This window comes from Lichenostomus cassidix, chromosome Z, assembly GCF_008360975.1.
Source record: "Lichenostomus cassidix isolate B80296 chromosome Z, HeHo_3.0, whole genome shotgun sequence".
Taxonomy (NCBI): Eukaryota; Metazoa; Chordata; class Aves; order Passeriformes; family Meliphagidae; genus Lichenostomus; species Lichenostomus cassidix.
The window spans coordinates 4,234,618-4,250,788 of NC_139511.1; the positions used below are offsets into that span (position 1 = coordinate 4,234,618).

Consider the following 16,171-nt stretch of genomic DNA (forward strand, 5'->3'; position numbering starts at 1 on the left):
ATTACAGTTTAGGAATTTTGAATGCAAGTTTGTACAACCCTTCCTGCTCTGAGAGACTCAAAGTCTAAATATTATGGGTTTAGAGATTGTTATTCATGACACAGTAAATTTAATCAGGAGGGGACTATCACTACCTTTAAAAGAAAGGTCTGAAATCATTCCCAGTCTGAAATTGGAGACAACCTGGACCAGCTAAAGCTGTGCTGGAAACCTGCTGTTGGAGAAGAAAACAAGATTCCTTTCTGCTCAGTCAGCTGAAGACAACATGGAAACCCTTGGGCAGGGCAGAGCAGTCCAGCAATGGAATATCTGTGCAGACAGGTTGTTTAGGAATCACCAATTTAGATGTTTAGATCTGAGCCATGAAGCTTGGATCAGGATTCAGACAAGCTACAAGTGAGCCATGGGACTGGGGCAGTGCTCAGATCCTGATGTCTCCAAAATTCTTGTTTAATTTGGACCTGAGAGGGTCCAACTGACACCCAGCTCCAGCTCCAAAACATCTCAGTACTGAAAGGAAATACCTCATTTCATCCTCTGCTTTGAGGTCTGTGTGGGAAAGCACAGTGCCAGCCTGGGTAGGAGCTACAGATAACCCCAAAGAGAGAAAAAAATTAGGAAGCAAGCTTACATTGTCACTGTCTGCTTTTGTGTTTCCCTTTTTCCACCATTAGCTTTCAGATTAGACATCTAGGGAAAGGAAAGAAAAAGGAGGGAAGGAGGGAGGGAGGGAGGGAGGGAGGGAGGGAAGGAAGGAAGGAAGGAAGGAAGGAAGAAGGAAGGAAGGAAGGAAGGAAGGAAGGAAGGAAGGAAGGAAGGAAGGAAGGAAGGAAGGAAGGAAGGAAGGAAGGAAGGAAGGAAGGAAGGAAGGAAGGAAGGAAGGAAGGAAGGAAGGAAGGAAGGAAGGAAGGAAGGAAGGAAGGAAGGAAGGAAGGAAGGAAGGAAGGAAGGAAGGAAGGAAGGAAGGAAGGAAGGAAGGAAGAAAAAGAAAGAAAGAAAGAAAGAAAGAAAGAAAGAAAGAAAGAAAGAAAGAAAGAAAGAAAGAAAGAAAGAAAGAAAGAAAGAAAGAAAAGAAAAGAAAGAAAGGAAGAAAGGAAAGAAAGAAAGAAAGAGAATGAAGTATAATGGCCATGTTTGAGATACTTTGGTTTGATAAAAAGGCAAACCACATTTTTGTACATAAGAAGCAACCATGAAATGTAGTTCCTGCTATTTGCAGAAAATATTACTGAACACAGAATTAGTAAACTCTCTCAAAGCAGAAGAGCTGGAGAAGAGCTCACCTGTGTTACACCCCTGCAATTTCATTTACAGCATTTGCTGGTGCTCATTTTGGGATGGGAGCCCTCTGGAATTTAACCTGGACATTTTAACTGAGGAAACTTGGAAACTTGTCTCATTTAAGGTTCCAATTTTGAATGAAAAATGAAATTATCACCTCTTCCCTGAGCATTTTAACCACCTGTTAGCACAGCAATTTTCCATTGCTGACTGGTGAAGGTGCAGGGTCATACTCCTGTTTAAATTTAGTGTATAACCACAGGGTTTCCTCTCAAGGATGACACTGAGGAGAAGGTCTACTTTTTTCCACAGGTGAAAACTAGGTGAATCCTCTCAACCTAAGGCTCTCCCACAATGCACAGTGTCCTCAGTGACAGCATCCATTTGATATAAATTAATGGGGAGAAAAAAGAAGCATCTCCTTGTCAGCTTTCCAGTGAAATTACATGGAAAGAAATCTAGGTTACAGCATGAATCCCTGCAGAATTAGGTCCTAATCACAAAAAGTGCACTTTTAAATGGATTAAATAACAACATATGTTTAATCTGATGGTAAGAATATAAATATACTTTTGTTGCTGCTGTTTGTTGAGTCAGTTACATGGGATGTGGTGTCAATATCTGATCACCCTTCCTGTTTTTGGTTGATAGGACAGAAGAACAACCACTTTCTCAGAAGGATCATCATATTTAAAGTCGTGGACCTCCAAAAAGCTGGAGAAAGAAGCACAAGTCCTGTTTGCACCACCTCACCAACGACCATAAAAATGGAGAAGAAAATATCATTTTCCAACCTGTTTTCCAGGAGGATATTCCTGTTGTGTTAGCAAGAAAGACTCTGCAGCTGCAGCAAAAAGGCTCAAAGGCCTCATGTCTTTCTGCATCCAGTATGTTTGGAGTGCTGGATGTTTATTTACCTGTGAGAAACCAAATCCTTTCCACTTTTGAATGACAATTTTTACTCAAATCACATCTCAACAATCACGTGTCTGAAGCCCTGAAGAGTCTAAGCAGGGGAAAACATGTTTTCTTTCTGGAAAAAAAACACCAAAGACCTAGTGCTTACAGAGCTTGCCTGCTAATTATCTATTGGTTCTTAAAGACCAAAACTATCATTCCTTTAACTGCAGCATCTCTGCTAGAAGTCTGCAGTGACTTCAGTCTAAATGATTCCTCAAAGACTTGAAGCAATATTTGGCACAGTAGTTAAATATAATTTCCTTCGGTTGCAGAGAAAACTCAAAATTTCAGTCCAACATTTTCAACACAAGCTAAATTAATTTGAGGCATTGCTGGTAAATACCTCCCTCTCTTTAAATGCTGCTGAGAGCACAACAGAACAGCTGCAGGGAGACACATTTCACTTAGATTTGGAAGTCATGCATGTACAGTTGGCTAGACTGAGCTAAGCTCTTCATTAATAGAAGTGTAAACTCTATAGAGAATTCAAGAATCGAGCTGAGGCATATTTGCTCTTACACCAAATAATCAAAGAGGGAAATTATTTGAGAAGAAAAGCATGTCCCTTCTCATTCCAGCACCTGACTTCATTTTTTTTCCCCCCCTAAGCATCCCAGCTGAAATGAATCAATTGCAGTTCTTGACTGATTATTTTATGGAAAACACATTTTACAAACAATGTCAGAATAACAAGGTTCACACAACTAACTTTTAGGAAGCATTTAATTTTAGGATACTAAAATAGCAAAAAATTTTAGGCAGACAAATATTTTACCTGTCAGTCCTCATCAGAGAAATAAGCAGGTGTTCAGTCAAATTTAAAACTGAATTGGTAGCAAAAGTACTGTAACTGATATTACTATAACACACAATGAATGTGAAAGAGGTAGGACTTCTTCTACTTCTGTGGATAAAGCTTTTGTCAGAATGGATTAAGGTGAGGCTTTCATTAAGGGCAGATTATTCCCTTCCTGCTCACCATGGGATTTTCTTTTTTCTCCTTCAAGAGCTCAGACATGGAACCAGAGAAGGAACACACCTGATCTGATTGATTTCCACATTCTGCTGGAACAAAATAGATCTCAAATGCAGCAAAAGGAAAGTCAATAGTGCTACCTGACACTTATCTGCACACTCTCTCTGTTTGCTACACAATACAGAGCATTGCATGAGAATTTATTTTATTTTGCTTATTTTTTGAGCCTTTTTTCTCATTTTTTCACGAGCTGACAGAACTTTGGATTGGATTCCTCTAGCTGTAAAAAGCGAGAACACTGGCTCAACCCACAAAAGCCAAGCAAACCCAAAATCTCCCCACACTGGCAGTATTTTGTTGGGTGTTTCGCTTGATTTGCAGCATATTGTGTGAGTGCTGGAGAGAAGGGATGGTAGGATCCAAGTTGGAATGAATTAAATCTGAAACAGAGATCGATATCTCCTCCTCTGTGGTAGTAATTTTCTACATGTTAAGAGCTCTTGTGTGCTGTCCCCTGGCAGTGATTCCTATAAACCTGAAAGTCTGGCAAAATCCACTTTGATTCTGCTAAGAAATCACTGCCTTAATTATGTGATGTGACATTTAGATGCTCGTTTATTTGCTTTAGAAATAAAAAACAATATTTCGTATTGCTCGTACCTGTAGATTTGCCTCTTGGTCAAAAATTATTAGACATAGGACAGGCAGAAATGCTGCTCAGAGAAGAGGCAGGGAGAATACCCTCAAAATAGCTCACACTTCACCAAAATAATGGGCTTGCAAAAAGAGAAGTCAAGGGTTTAGAGAAGTCAAGGGTTTAGAGAACACCAAAGAAGTAGGAATTGGGAAATAGGCTCATGAGGGAGATCTGGAGGTCTCTGGTTCAGCCTCTTGCCAAAAGCAGGATTATTGCAGACACTAGACCCGGTCAGTGGTGTTTGTAATCTCTTTGCTTTGGGGCCAGAGAGCTGCTCCTTCGTGGTGGAGAAGTCCTGTGCTCTCAGAAAAACACTGGGGGAAGACTTCAGTGTGAGGAAGAGAGCAGGAACTTAGGCCAGCTTTCATGGAACTGGAAATCAGCAATTTTGTTTAGGTGTTTTCTCAAAGAGAGTGTGTGGGTTGACATGAAGTCTTTTGAGATAACCAGGCCAACACTTCATACAGTCTCTACCACTTCCCAAAAGGGGACTTTCCTCTGGAAACCCTACAGATCCTGAGCCACAGGACAACCTCAAACGCTGGACTCTTCTCCAGGGAGGCTGGATTTTTGGAAGAGAGGGAGATATCAGCCTGACATTGCTACTCCCATAGCAACTCCTGCACAGCCTTTGCTCTGGGGTGAAAACAAAGGCAAAATCTCTGTGTAGGGAGCATTCAGCCCCTGAGCCTCCAGGCTGAAGGGAAATGCCAGCAGCCAGGACAGCAATAAAGTGGCAAACATTTACCCAGGCCTCACAAGCAAAGGGAGGACAATGAGCCTGGGAACAGTGTGTGCAAAATCCCAGTTGTCCCACGGCACAAATGTGAAGCCCAGCTGGGAAAAAAGGGACTTGCCCATGGAGGCAGAGGAGTAATGTAACTGAAGGATCATTGTTAGTAACAATTCCCTTTATTCCCTTCGCTTCTTCCCTCCCACTCCTGTGTTGTTTCCATTTGGCACAGGTGATCCAGAGCCTGAAGGGAAGGATGGGATGAGAATGTTTACGAGAGCTTGTAGGGACAGGACAAGAGAGAAGAGGTTACAATCAAAGAGAGTGGGTTTAGATATCAGGAAAAAATTCCTGGCTGGGAGGGTGGGGAGGCCCTGGAATAGGATAGGATAGGATATAGATAGGATATAGATGGATAGGATAGGATAGGATAGGATAGGATAGGATAGGATAGGATAGGATATAGATGGATAGGATAGGATAGGATAGGATATAGATGGATAGGATAGGATAGGATAGGATAGGATAGGATAGGATAGGATAGGATAGGATAGGATAGGATAGGATAGGAGAATAGAATAGAATAGAATAGAATAGAATAGAATAGAATAGAATTCCCAGAGAAGCTGTGGCTGCCCCTGGATCCCTGGAAGTGTCCATGGCCAGGCTGGATCACCCTGGGATAGTGGAATTTGTCCCTGCCCAGGGCAGGGGGATTGGAACAGGATGGATCTTTTAAGATTCCTTCCAGCCCAAACCATTCCATGTTTTTATGATCCAATCACATCCAGCCTGATCCCTAAACACAGGGAGATCAAAGCCTTGTTTCAAACTCAAACAATCCTGACACTAAGGTAGGTGGGAAAACTCAACTGCAAGGATCTAGAATTCATCCCAAGGTCTTCCATTATTACATGAGGTATGTAATTCCTCTTAGTGATGTATCACTGAGCAACCCTTTCATTTTTTAAATTGGTGGAAGTGCAGGCTCTGGGCTAGATAATGTGCAAATTATTTGTAGGTCTTCCTGAACAACTGTTTCCAGAGATCACTGAAAAAGGTATTGTCTGACAGTCTAAAATGCATCGTTCCCTGCCTTCCCCCATAAACTCAGGTTAAGGAAATGAGCATCTTAACAGATAAATATATTTCTCTACTTCTTGACCCCTAGGGAAAAAGGTACAAGCATGTAAAGCTATCAGGTGGTCAGAGGTTTCATGCTGTTTCACAGCAAACACAGTCCTTTAAGATCCAACTCCAGTACAATCAAAAAGCTGCTTCAACTGGGAACAGGATCTGATTAAAACACAACCAGAAAAAAAGAAAAAACAAACAAACAAACAAAACCAAACCAAACAAACAAAAAAAACCCCACCAAAACACCCCCCCCAAAAAAACCAAACCAAAAAAACCCACCAACCTTCTGACACCTTCTCAACATGCATTAAAAAATCTGCATTCAGCAAAGAAAGATTCCATGACAACACCACAAGTATCACTTTAGGTTTTCAGAGGAGGAAACTCCCCATAACCTGCAAATCAAATATTCCCCATGAAGCATGGGAGGAAAGGTTGCAGGACCTTTTTATTTACCAGAAAGGGCATTTTGCTCCCCACCCAGAGCTGCCAATTGCAGAATCAGTCACTTGCAGGGACCCAGCTTCAAGAGAAGCCAATACAAAACCACACACAGACAAGCGCACACTCTTAAAAAGTTTTTATTAATTTTCATTGTTTTTTTTTTTTTAAAAAAAACAAACCCGTCAGTGCAACAGTTCAGTATCCCCTTCCTATCCCCCATCAGTAAGCAGTAATTTTAAAATCAGGAAATACCGAGTGCTGAAGCCAATGGGTTAGCATTTTGCTATTATTTCCTTCTGTCAAACTCTGAAAAAGTCCTCTGTATAAATTAAACAATGAAAAAAATGTTATTTTCAATTCTATGTCATTACAGTCAACAGAATCATAATAATGCACCTAAAATGTGTGTCCACAATATATCAGGTATACATTTTTGGGAAAAGAAAAAAAGGAAAAAAATATGACATTCTAAGCTTGTTAAAAGGATAATGGTCCCATATTTTTTTATTACAGGTTAGCAAAACAAAATCCAATGGATTACAATATTTACATGTTATTTGAAAAATTAAGTAGTGATAAAAGCATGTCACAATCATTGTTTCTTCTTTTTTTTTTTTTTTTTTTTTTTTCCTTTTTGGTAACCATTACAAACACCCAATCCAGGTATGGAACTGTTTAAATATATTTGAAATGAGGCCAATTAAAAAACAAATACAGACACAAAATGTGTATTTATACTTGTCCCTCCAATGTGTTTTTTGCTATGATGTTCCCTCCCTATTAAAAAAAAAAACGAAAACAAACCAAAACAAAAAACCCAACAGAAAAATAGAAAGAATCCCCCTAACACACAATTGATGAATCCCCAAAAGCAAAACACCATGCTTCTCAAGTAGCACTTATTCCACAAATGCAACATTTTTGCCATCGTTTTTTACGTGAAGCTCTCCAGGACACAATTTCCTCGAGAGCTTCCTATTTTCCCCCCCTCCCCCTCCCACAGATACCCCCCAAAAACAAAAAAAACAAACGAAGACACATGCATTTCTAAAACTAGGTTTCAGTCAAGTACTTTCTACTTTTTGGAAAGAAACTTTTTTTTTCAGTTTTTTTTTTTCCTCGTTTTTCTTTTTTTTTTTTCCTTTTTTTTTTCTTTTTATTTTAAATTTTAAGTTTTTGTTCACAATCAGAACATACCATGGGCACCAGATCCTGTATTGGCTGCTCAGGCAAAATCCCCAATATTTTTAGTTTAGTAATAGGCTTTTCTACCCAAGGAGTAGTTCAGGATCAGCCACTTAAGGTATGCAGGTTCCTGTCCATTTTACACTGCTCCCCTCATGCTAAAAAGCTAAGGAGGAGGGGAAAAAAACTTAGTAACTCCATCCACTGAATCGAGTAAAAGTAGTTCTCCAGGCTCAATGTCGTGTGTAACCAACTCACCTCCGCTTGCAAAAAGATGTGTTAACAGACACCCCTCCCTCCCACCACACTAAAACAACTAAAAAAAAAAATAAAATAAAAAATAAGAAAACACGCACAAACCACAGACGGAATTAAAAAAAAAAAAAAGGGGAAAAAAAAAAGGCAGCCAATCTCAACGAAAAGTTACTGGTGTGAGACTGATTGATGTTAATATGACAAGCAACAGAACGGTTATGAGGACCCATGTGTTTGGCCCATGAGCTGCATAGCTGTGCTGTAAGTTTGGTTCTTTAGTTTGTTTTTTTTTTTTTTTTAAAGTTAAAACTTCTTTGTTATCTCCATATGTTTAAAATTAACGACGACGACGACGACAACAGCGACAACAAAAAAAGGTTCTATTCATAAGATCTAGTCTCCTTTCCCTGTCCCCCACTCAAAAAGAAATACTCATTTTTACATGAGAAACTTAATTGTGCTGTATTTGTAACACCTCAGGCTGACAGAAAATAAAACGTGTGGCAAACAAAACCGCACAATCAGTCACATGAAATCTACCAAATACTAAAATTATAACTGAATACTAACAAACAGCTTACCTGGAATAAAGGATGACAATTCACAAACAGTTATCTAGGAATTAAAGTATCTCTCTCTTTTTTTTGTTTTTTTTTTTTACTAAAATAATTAAAAAAATCACAGTATTTTAAGAAATAAAACCCACACTGGGATTTTAAGCACAATTTGTTTTTCCTTTCTTTAAAACTTTTTTTTTTTCTTCCTCCATTCACCACCTTGCCCAGCAGTCTCTCTACATTTAACCACAACAACAACAGGTAGTACTGACAAATGCAGAGATCTCCCTTGGTTAATTCTGAGGTACTAGGAAACAGGTGACTGTTTTTAAGCAAAGCAGTTTCTGTTTTGTTTTTGTTTTCTTTTTTTTTTTTTTTTTTTTTTAATCTCCTGCGGGTTTTTTTTCTCTTTTTTTTTAGGTTTTTTTTTTCTCTTTTTCTTTTCTAAAGCAGTTGCGTTCAGTCTGGAAAAGCGTTATGTATTAAAACTAGAAAAACGCACACAAACTTGTGCGTCCAAAAGTTGTCCCCCCACCACTTCTTCCACGCTCACGACGCTTCCATTCACAAAAACAATCGAGGTCTCCACTGCAAAGCACGATGTGTAATGTAGGAAACACGGGGAGTTGCTTCATTAGTCCAAGATGAATATAACTTCCCATCGTCAGATCCGGGAGGAAAAAAGATGCAGTGATGTAATGGAGCCACTTATCATCCCATCACTTAAATAACTTTAATATACACACACTCACACAGGTACCAGTGCTTTGAAAATAGATCATTCAGTCCTAAAAGCAGCTTTGTTTCTTCCTTCTGCCCACCCCGCCCCGCCCCGTCCCGCTCATCACTGTTCAAGTAGGGTTGATCGGAACCACACCAAACTCATTCGTTTTTGGCCTCCGGGGTGTCTTGGAGAGGTTTGTCAGCAGCCACCATGCCCAGCGCCGTGTCCCCGCCGTGGGAGTAGTCCACCACCATGGTCTCGATGCCCTCCTTCTCGTCCGGCAGCGCGCTGACCGCCTCCTCCATGTCCTCCTTGGGCTGGCTGTCCTCGCCGCTCCGGTGCTTGCTCTCGTTCAGCGCCCTGCAGGGAGGGAAAACAGGAATGGTCAGGCATGGGAGCAGCAAAGCCAGCCCTGAGTGACACCTGAGGGACAGCAGTGTCACTGAAACTTCGGGGAAAAGAGAAACCCTCCAGCAATGTTTTTAATGTTAGAGAGTTGAGGCATTTCTTTGTTATCTGGCCAGGATGTGCCAAAGAAATCATCTCATCCACACCAGAGAGAATCATTCCATGACACATGGCTTTTACTAGATTCTTCAGATATTTCACACAGTAAAAATACATGGAAAAGTATTGGGTCAGTGTTCATTGGTCTAAAATTGAGCAAACTCCGAGTATTCAGTTTCCCATTGGATCTGAATCTCCTTGCCTCTGATATTAATTAGATTTTTCATTCTTCCATTTTTCTATCAGTCCTTTCTGGACCAGATGTCTTCACCCCTGCTGGAGGTGGTATCTGGGGTAGATGTTTGTAGACAGCCACTGGCTGACAGCCCTTCATCTTCTGGGTTACTCCTAGTCTGTTGCTATGCTGAGTCCACCTGACCACACCTGGTAGAACAATGCCCTGGAAAGAAACTTAAAACTCCTTTTCCAGGGTAAAGACAAACAAAACCCTTTGACTAAAGTTATACAAAATTTTCAAACTGGTATATTTTTCCCAAAGAGTTAATAATCCATTGAAACTTTCCATAGGTTGCAGTATTTCAAGTACTTATATTCAGACTTAGATCCTCTTACAGGTAAGAGACTTTATTATTTCTCATCCCAAGGCAGTTAACCTACAATATTGTGTTCAAACGCTTCCCACACGTCAGCAGCCTTGAATGAAATCTACTCTTTGAAGAAACTCTGTCCAGAAAAGAGATCTCTGCTACCAATGAGATCTTCATCAAAAGAAGGGAACAGATTGTGCCAGAGATGCCTATCTGTGGTGAGCATCATCCCACAGCATGCAAACTGCTGCAGAGAGGCAAAATTTAAAAAAATAAATCAACAGAACACTTAGGGGAAGTTAATCCTGACCGAGAGGCATTCACCTAGGGACAATCTTAACTTCTGGAATCACAGTTAAACCCTGCAGTTTACAGCCACCCTGGGCAGCAGAGTTAAAAGGGATGCAGAGACATCTGACAACTGCATCCACAGACAGGTTTGGTCTTCACAGAAGTGTGTTTGAATTCATCCCAGCTTTTTGGGAGGGGGGGTGGTTTGGGATGGGGGGAACATGCAGAGATCTGCTGACACCTCTGTCTGCTTGGCAAGGGAACACAAACCAACTTACATGCCATGTCTCAGCACGTGTCGCTCCCACTCAGAGCCCTCGGTGAAGGATCGGCCGCAGAACTCACACGGAAAGCGTTTCTCTGGAGCACTGCTGTCAGGAAACATCATGGGATCTGGGAAAAACACAGCACAGCCCAAAAATTCAGACATGCCAGGGACAAAAGGGACCACGGTGGTCCTGCTCTGATCCTCTCTGCTGCAACTCGCATTCCAGAGAAGCAAAAAGACTTTCCTGTCAAATAACTGTGAAAATGCAACTCCCTCCAAAGGAAAGTGACACTGCAAGTGACAAATCCCATCCTAGGTTTTAAAGCATCTCTGCAAGTAAGGGTAACAAGTTACTGCCCCCCGTTCCTGTATTTCAACAAATGAAGAGACTGTGGATTTGAAATTCTAAAAACTGCAAAGTTTAAGACTGAAATGGCCTGAAAGCAAAATCAAAAAACTCTCTCAAGTCCATCCACAATTTTCAGAATTGGCAGCACAAATTTTAGGAAACGCACAGATTTGGTATATTTAACAGGCTATTCTTGTAATAAATCATCAAGTCTCACGGATTAAGTCCTGCATCTCAACTGCATAGGTGTTTCATCCTGTCCTAATCTTTTATACAAAGTGCTTGGGGCCTCATTTGCAGAAGTGTCAAGCACCTTGTAATGTGACTGAAGTCACTGGCAGATCGGGGAGGGACATTCCTGAAAGCCAAGCTCCATGTGAACACAGCCTGCTCTGACAAAAGATGAAACATTTTCTCACAAATTAAGAAGATCACCGCACAAGCCATTAAAAATAATTGCATGAACTATCTCACTTGATTCTTTTGCTGGAAATGAGACAGCACCATCTGCTCAGAGCATTAATTCCTTAGCAGGGATTATCTTAAGCAAGAAATCAACAGAATGTCTTTCTGACTCCTCATGAACTACATAATAAAAGAAAAGGGATTTTGCTTAATTTTGGTTCTGATCTCTGCTCACTTGATTTCTTCACTCTCGGACTTACTCTACTCAAGATCAGTCTGTGAACTCAAAATTGCTCATACATTCCCTATTATCCATACCTAAGTCCTGCAAATGCATTTTTGTGACACATTTCTCACTTGTTAACCTTTACTTCACCTTTATATGGGATGGTTCTTGACATAATTTTTTACCTCTTCCCGTGAAAGAAAAAAAACCCACTTTGTATTTGACTTATTTTGTGGTTAAATACCATAAAGCTGCCGTGTCAGGGAGAACACCAGAAAGCAAGAAAATGCCATTACAGCTCAGTTTACATCTGGATTTCAACACCTTATGTGTGGCACAAATGTATAAACACACTGCAACACACAGACTAATCATGACACAGGGGTAAGTATTTTTGATGGGTAATAAGTTTTAGAGGCAAATGCTGCTGATAAATATATCTATATATGTCCACATGGACAATGGCCTTTCTTTGGTCCAACAGCCCATGTGGAGCAGCCACAAGCTCTACTTTGCACCTTCAGAACTGCACAGAGCTCAAGTCAAAATGGTGAATCTGGGGAAGAAATCCTGATTTCTGCCAAAGTCACAGATTTCAGAGGGTGCAGACAGCTATCTGGAGCACACAGAGGCACTCTCAGCAAACCCCACTTCCTGCTAACACCACAAAGGCTAGAATTGTCAGATGCACCCCTGCAGTACTCAGGATTGCACAGACTGATGTGGTTTGAAAGCTGTGACAGCATCAGCCACTGCTAACAGAGCAAACCATTTCTGTGTCACAAGTGAAAATGCCTAGGAAGATGCCAGCATGCAGCTTAGCATCCAACCATGCCTTCAGTTCCTGTCTCACTGGGACATTTTTCCAAATTCTTGCACCTTACAGTGGTAGTTCACATGAGCTGTCTAAAAAATGCAGTCAATACAACTGGATCTTTTTTACATTCACTTGTTTTAGTAGGTTTAAGTGTTTTCTGCCTTTTCTACCTATTTTAGTATAATCTATTGCAAATGATTAAGAGATTAAAAAGGAGAAAAAGAAAATAACAATGGTGAAATATCAACCCTACAGGCCAGACAGGAGAGAAATGCTGTAAAACAAACTTGAAAATATGCCTGATTTTTTTAGGCTGATCACCCAAACAAGCATGCAGAAATCATTTTAGCCAGTCATAGATTAAAGCAAACACACTCACAGGTGAATGAAAAAAAGTACAGAATCATTAAGACACTGTCCAACCCTTGCTTAACTTGAAACATGAGGACAACACATCTATTAACCCTTGCAAATTTAAAATTCCAGCCTGGAAGGTGATGTTTTCACACTCTGCCAGCGCAACCTGAAGCCAATTTAAACAATGAACTTCACCTTGGGCTGTCCCCCTCCCCGTGGCACGTGCACAGGGATTTGCAAGGCTTGGCAGAGAGCACTTTCCCCTCCTTGGTGTGGGTACCACAGCCTCCAAGGTGACCCCAGCACCTGTGCCTGTGTGCAGCGCTAAGGTAATCCTCACAAGGACGGCGTGACTCCTCACCCCCTGCTCGCCCTGGGTCTGCACTGAGCATTAATCAGCTCCTGCATCTGCAGCTGAGGTGAGCTGCTGCCTCAGTCACGTCATCACACAGTTATTGCTCCAGCCACCAGGCGCTGAGGGTCAGAGCTGGCCCTGGGCAGACACTCCCAAGCACATTTCCAAACAATTGCTGATGCTGAGCTCTGGAATGCTCGTGGAACTGAGGTCCCTTTAGGTCCTCCTCTGATTTTCCTGCTGCTCTACCTAAGACCCTCGTGCAGGATGTTTTTCATTAGAACATAAATGGTTTCCTATCCAGCTGGTTTCCCTTCTCATTTAAGTGAAAGCCATCACTAATCAGTCTCGAAGTACAAACTGACACTGAACAAACCCCAGGATTCTGGGGTCTTGCTATTCAAAGCTAAGAAGGATGCTATGAATCCCCGAGTACTGTAAGCTACCTGTGAATCCAGAAATGGGCATGTTTCAGCATCTGAAAAACACTGTACAGAGCCATCTTTTCTTTTGTGAAAAGCTCTTGAGTTTGAAAGCTAAAAATCTTGGAGGAAAAGGTTAAATGTGGTGGAAGCACACAGAACTTGGCTAACTGCAGTTGTCAGCATCAAGAGCTGGGTGAGCTGTCATTCAAACCACGAAGGGACTAAAGAATTAAAGAGTAATGCTGCACTTGAAAGCTGAATTGTTGCACCAGACAAAATACAGTTTACACCAGATATTGGAATAACCTGGCTTTTACACGAGAAGGCTGTTGAAAAGAAACCCTTCATTTAATTAACAGAGAACTTACTTTTTCCCTACTGACTTAACTTCAACCAAACCAAAAGCATTTGGCCTAGCCTTGTTGAAGTCAGTGGGATTATTCCTAGATACAAAGTTAGGCACATATTTAAATATAAAATGGTACAGACAGGTGGGGCATGGATGTACCCTGGCTCTGCAGCTGCCAACTGCAGCAACTGCAAACAGGACTGAAAAAAATGCTGGGCAGAGAGTAAATAACAGCCCATAAAGCAGCCTTCATCCCTCACTTGGACAATGCCAAGTGAAAGCTGGAAACTGGTTACCAAAACAAAAAAAATCACACCACTAAAATACACTTACATAGTTTTCCAAGCCCTTATAGATGTTATCTGAACAGCCAGATTAGTCACAGATGCTATCTGTGCTTTCTCATAGTATGTATTCTCTCTTAACAGAGAGAAAACTTGTGAGGAGGATTAGAAACACAAGATTCCCACAGGAGCTGTGTCTTCAGGAAAGCCACATTCTGCTTCTGCTGCCATGCCTGCTGCACAGTATGTGCTGCACACTCAGCATGGCTGGACTGGTCAGGCATGTGGCAGTGCCTAAAAAAACCCAACAAAAACCCCCCAACACATCAAAGAGCTGCACTGACCTCTCTCTTCAGCCTTGGGGCTTAACTCTTCTTCTTTTTCTTCTTCATCACTGCTAGAGCTCTCTGTTTTCCCTTTCATTTGTTCCAACTGGTCCAAGTTAACCCGTCCAACCAGCTCAAAATTACGACTCACCTTTGAAAGAAATGCTCATGTTAGCTGTCAGCAGAGTTACCAACCAACCAGGAAAACAAAATACAGAAAACAAAATCGAGTACACCTCAAAGCCTGCTCAGCTCGAGGTGACATGAAGCCCCCATCATCAAAATAACACTCATTTATTTCCAGTGACAGTGATTCTTCTATTGCTGTTCATTCTGCATTTCTCATATCTGTTTCTCAGAAATTAACGAGATTCAGTAAACTCCCTTCACTTCTTCATCCCAGAAATGTAAAACATTAAGTCATATCCTCATTTTTATTACATTATTCAGCTGCTGTGATCAAACACTGCTACCACACATCCACGCTGAAGGAAAACTCTCTGTGACTGGTTCATTCAGCTTTATTCATGAAAGGATGGCTCTTTTTTCCACTACAGCACATGGCTGCTGTGTGCCACATACACTCTCACTCATTAATAACAGATTAATTTTCATTACGCCGGGCTGCAAAGTGCTTTGCAAACTGATACACAGACTATAATGGGAACACTTCACCCAGCAGTCAGATTCTGCTAACCCTGGGGTGAAATGCACCAGCTACTTAACAGCTCACAGCAGCAGTATGAAAGGAGCAGCTGAGGGCACAGGAGTCAGGAACTCCAGCACATCCAACAGAAACAGCCCAGATTTACAGTGGAGGCGGAGAGCATGGAGCATGACCAGGACACTGAGGCTAATACTTGTTGGATGACAGGCGCCCTCTGAGCTCATTGATCACTGCTGGGAAGGGTTTTGGATTCATCTTTCATGCGGAGAGACAGCCCTGCAGCAGCACAGGCGCTGAGCCACGGAGGCAGGGAGGATGGAGATGGAGCAGCACAGCACGTCCTGCAAGATGCTGAATGAAATATCAACACCCACTGACTGATTTTTGTCCCTCTGCAGGGAAGGGGATGTGAATGATCCCAAGGAGGATGTGAAGTGGGCTGTAGAATACACCCAAACAGCAAAGAATCCTGAACACAGAGGTGTGAAGATCCCTAGTACTCTGTACAGATCGCTGAATTTCTGTAACTTCACACATCACCCACAGAGGTTTTAACAAACAAGACCTCATGCAAGGCACTTGATGCAACTCAGCTCATATAAAGGAACTATTTTCAAGGTGCAATATATAACCTGGGTAGTGTCTGAGCCCAGAGCTTAGACACAAATTGGAGAGGTGAAATTTACCAACAAAAAAAAGGGAAATTATACCCTAAACTACCAGCACCACCACTGCAGGTCCACATTGGAACAGAGAGCTAAATGAAGGGAATAATCTTCAAAAAACTCAAGCAGTAATTCCTCCTGGATATATCAGGCACCTTGCTGTGATGACTGGGAGGTGTGGAACTCCTTGTGCACCATTTGAATGGCAAAAGACTCCCCAGAAGTAATAAAGATGGCAGATGAGTACAGCAGACCAACATAAATTAACTAAGTTTGGTTTTATAAGATGGCCAAATATTTTTAAAGCATGAAAAGTGTTTGGGTTTTGTTTTCTTTTTCTGGGACTTCTGCTGCTAATACCTTCTATATAAATATATTTGGCT

General features: G+C 41.4%; 1 protein-coding gene across 6 annotated transcripts in view; it reads right to left on the minus strand.

The window, feature by feature from the left end:
- Positions 1–6,349: 6,349 nt before the first annotated feature.
- The window catches only part of ZNF462 (zinc finger protein 462), an 88,723-nt gene continuing 78,901 nt past the window's right edge, over positions 6,350–16,171 (minus strand). For all 6 annotated transcript variants that reach the window (XM_085042552.1, XM_085042548.1, XM_085042551.1 and 3 more), the window contains 3 exons: positions 14,475–14,607; positions 10,574–10,688; positions 6,350–9,309 (listed from right to left, as the gene is read on the minus strand). In XM_085042552.1, coding sequence (XP_084898678.1) covers positions 9,108–9,309; positions 10,574–10,688; positions 14,475–14,607 — 450 coding nt within the window. In that variant the 3' untranslated portion in view covers positions 6,350–9,107. The remainder of the gene's footprint in view (positions 9,310–10,573; positions 10,689–14,474; positions 14,608–16,171) is intronic.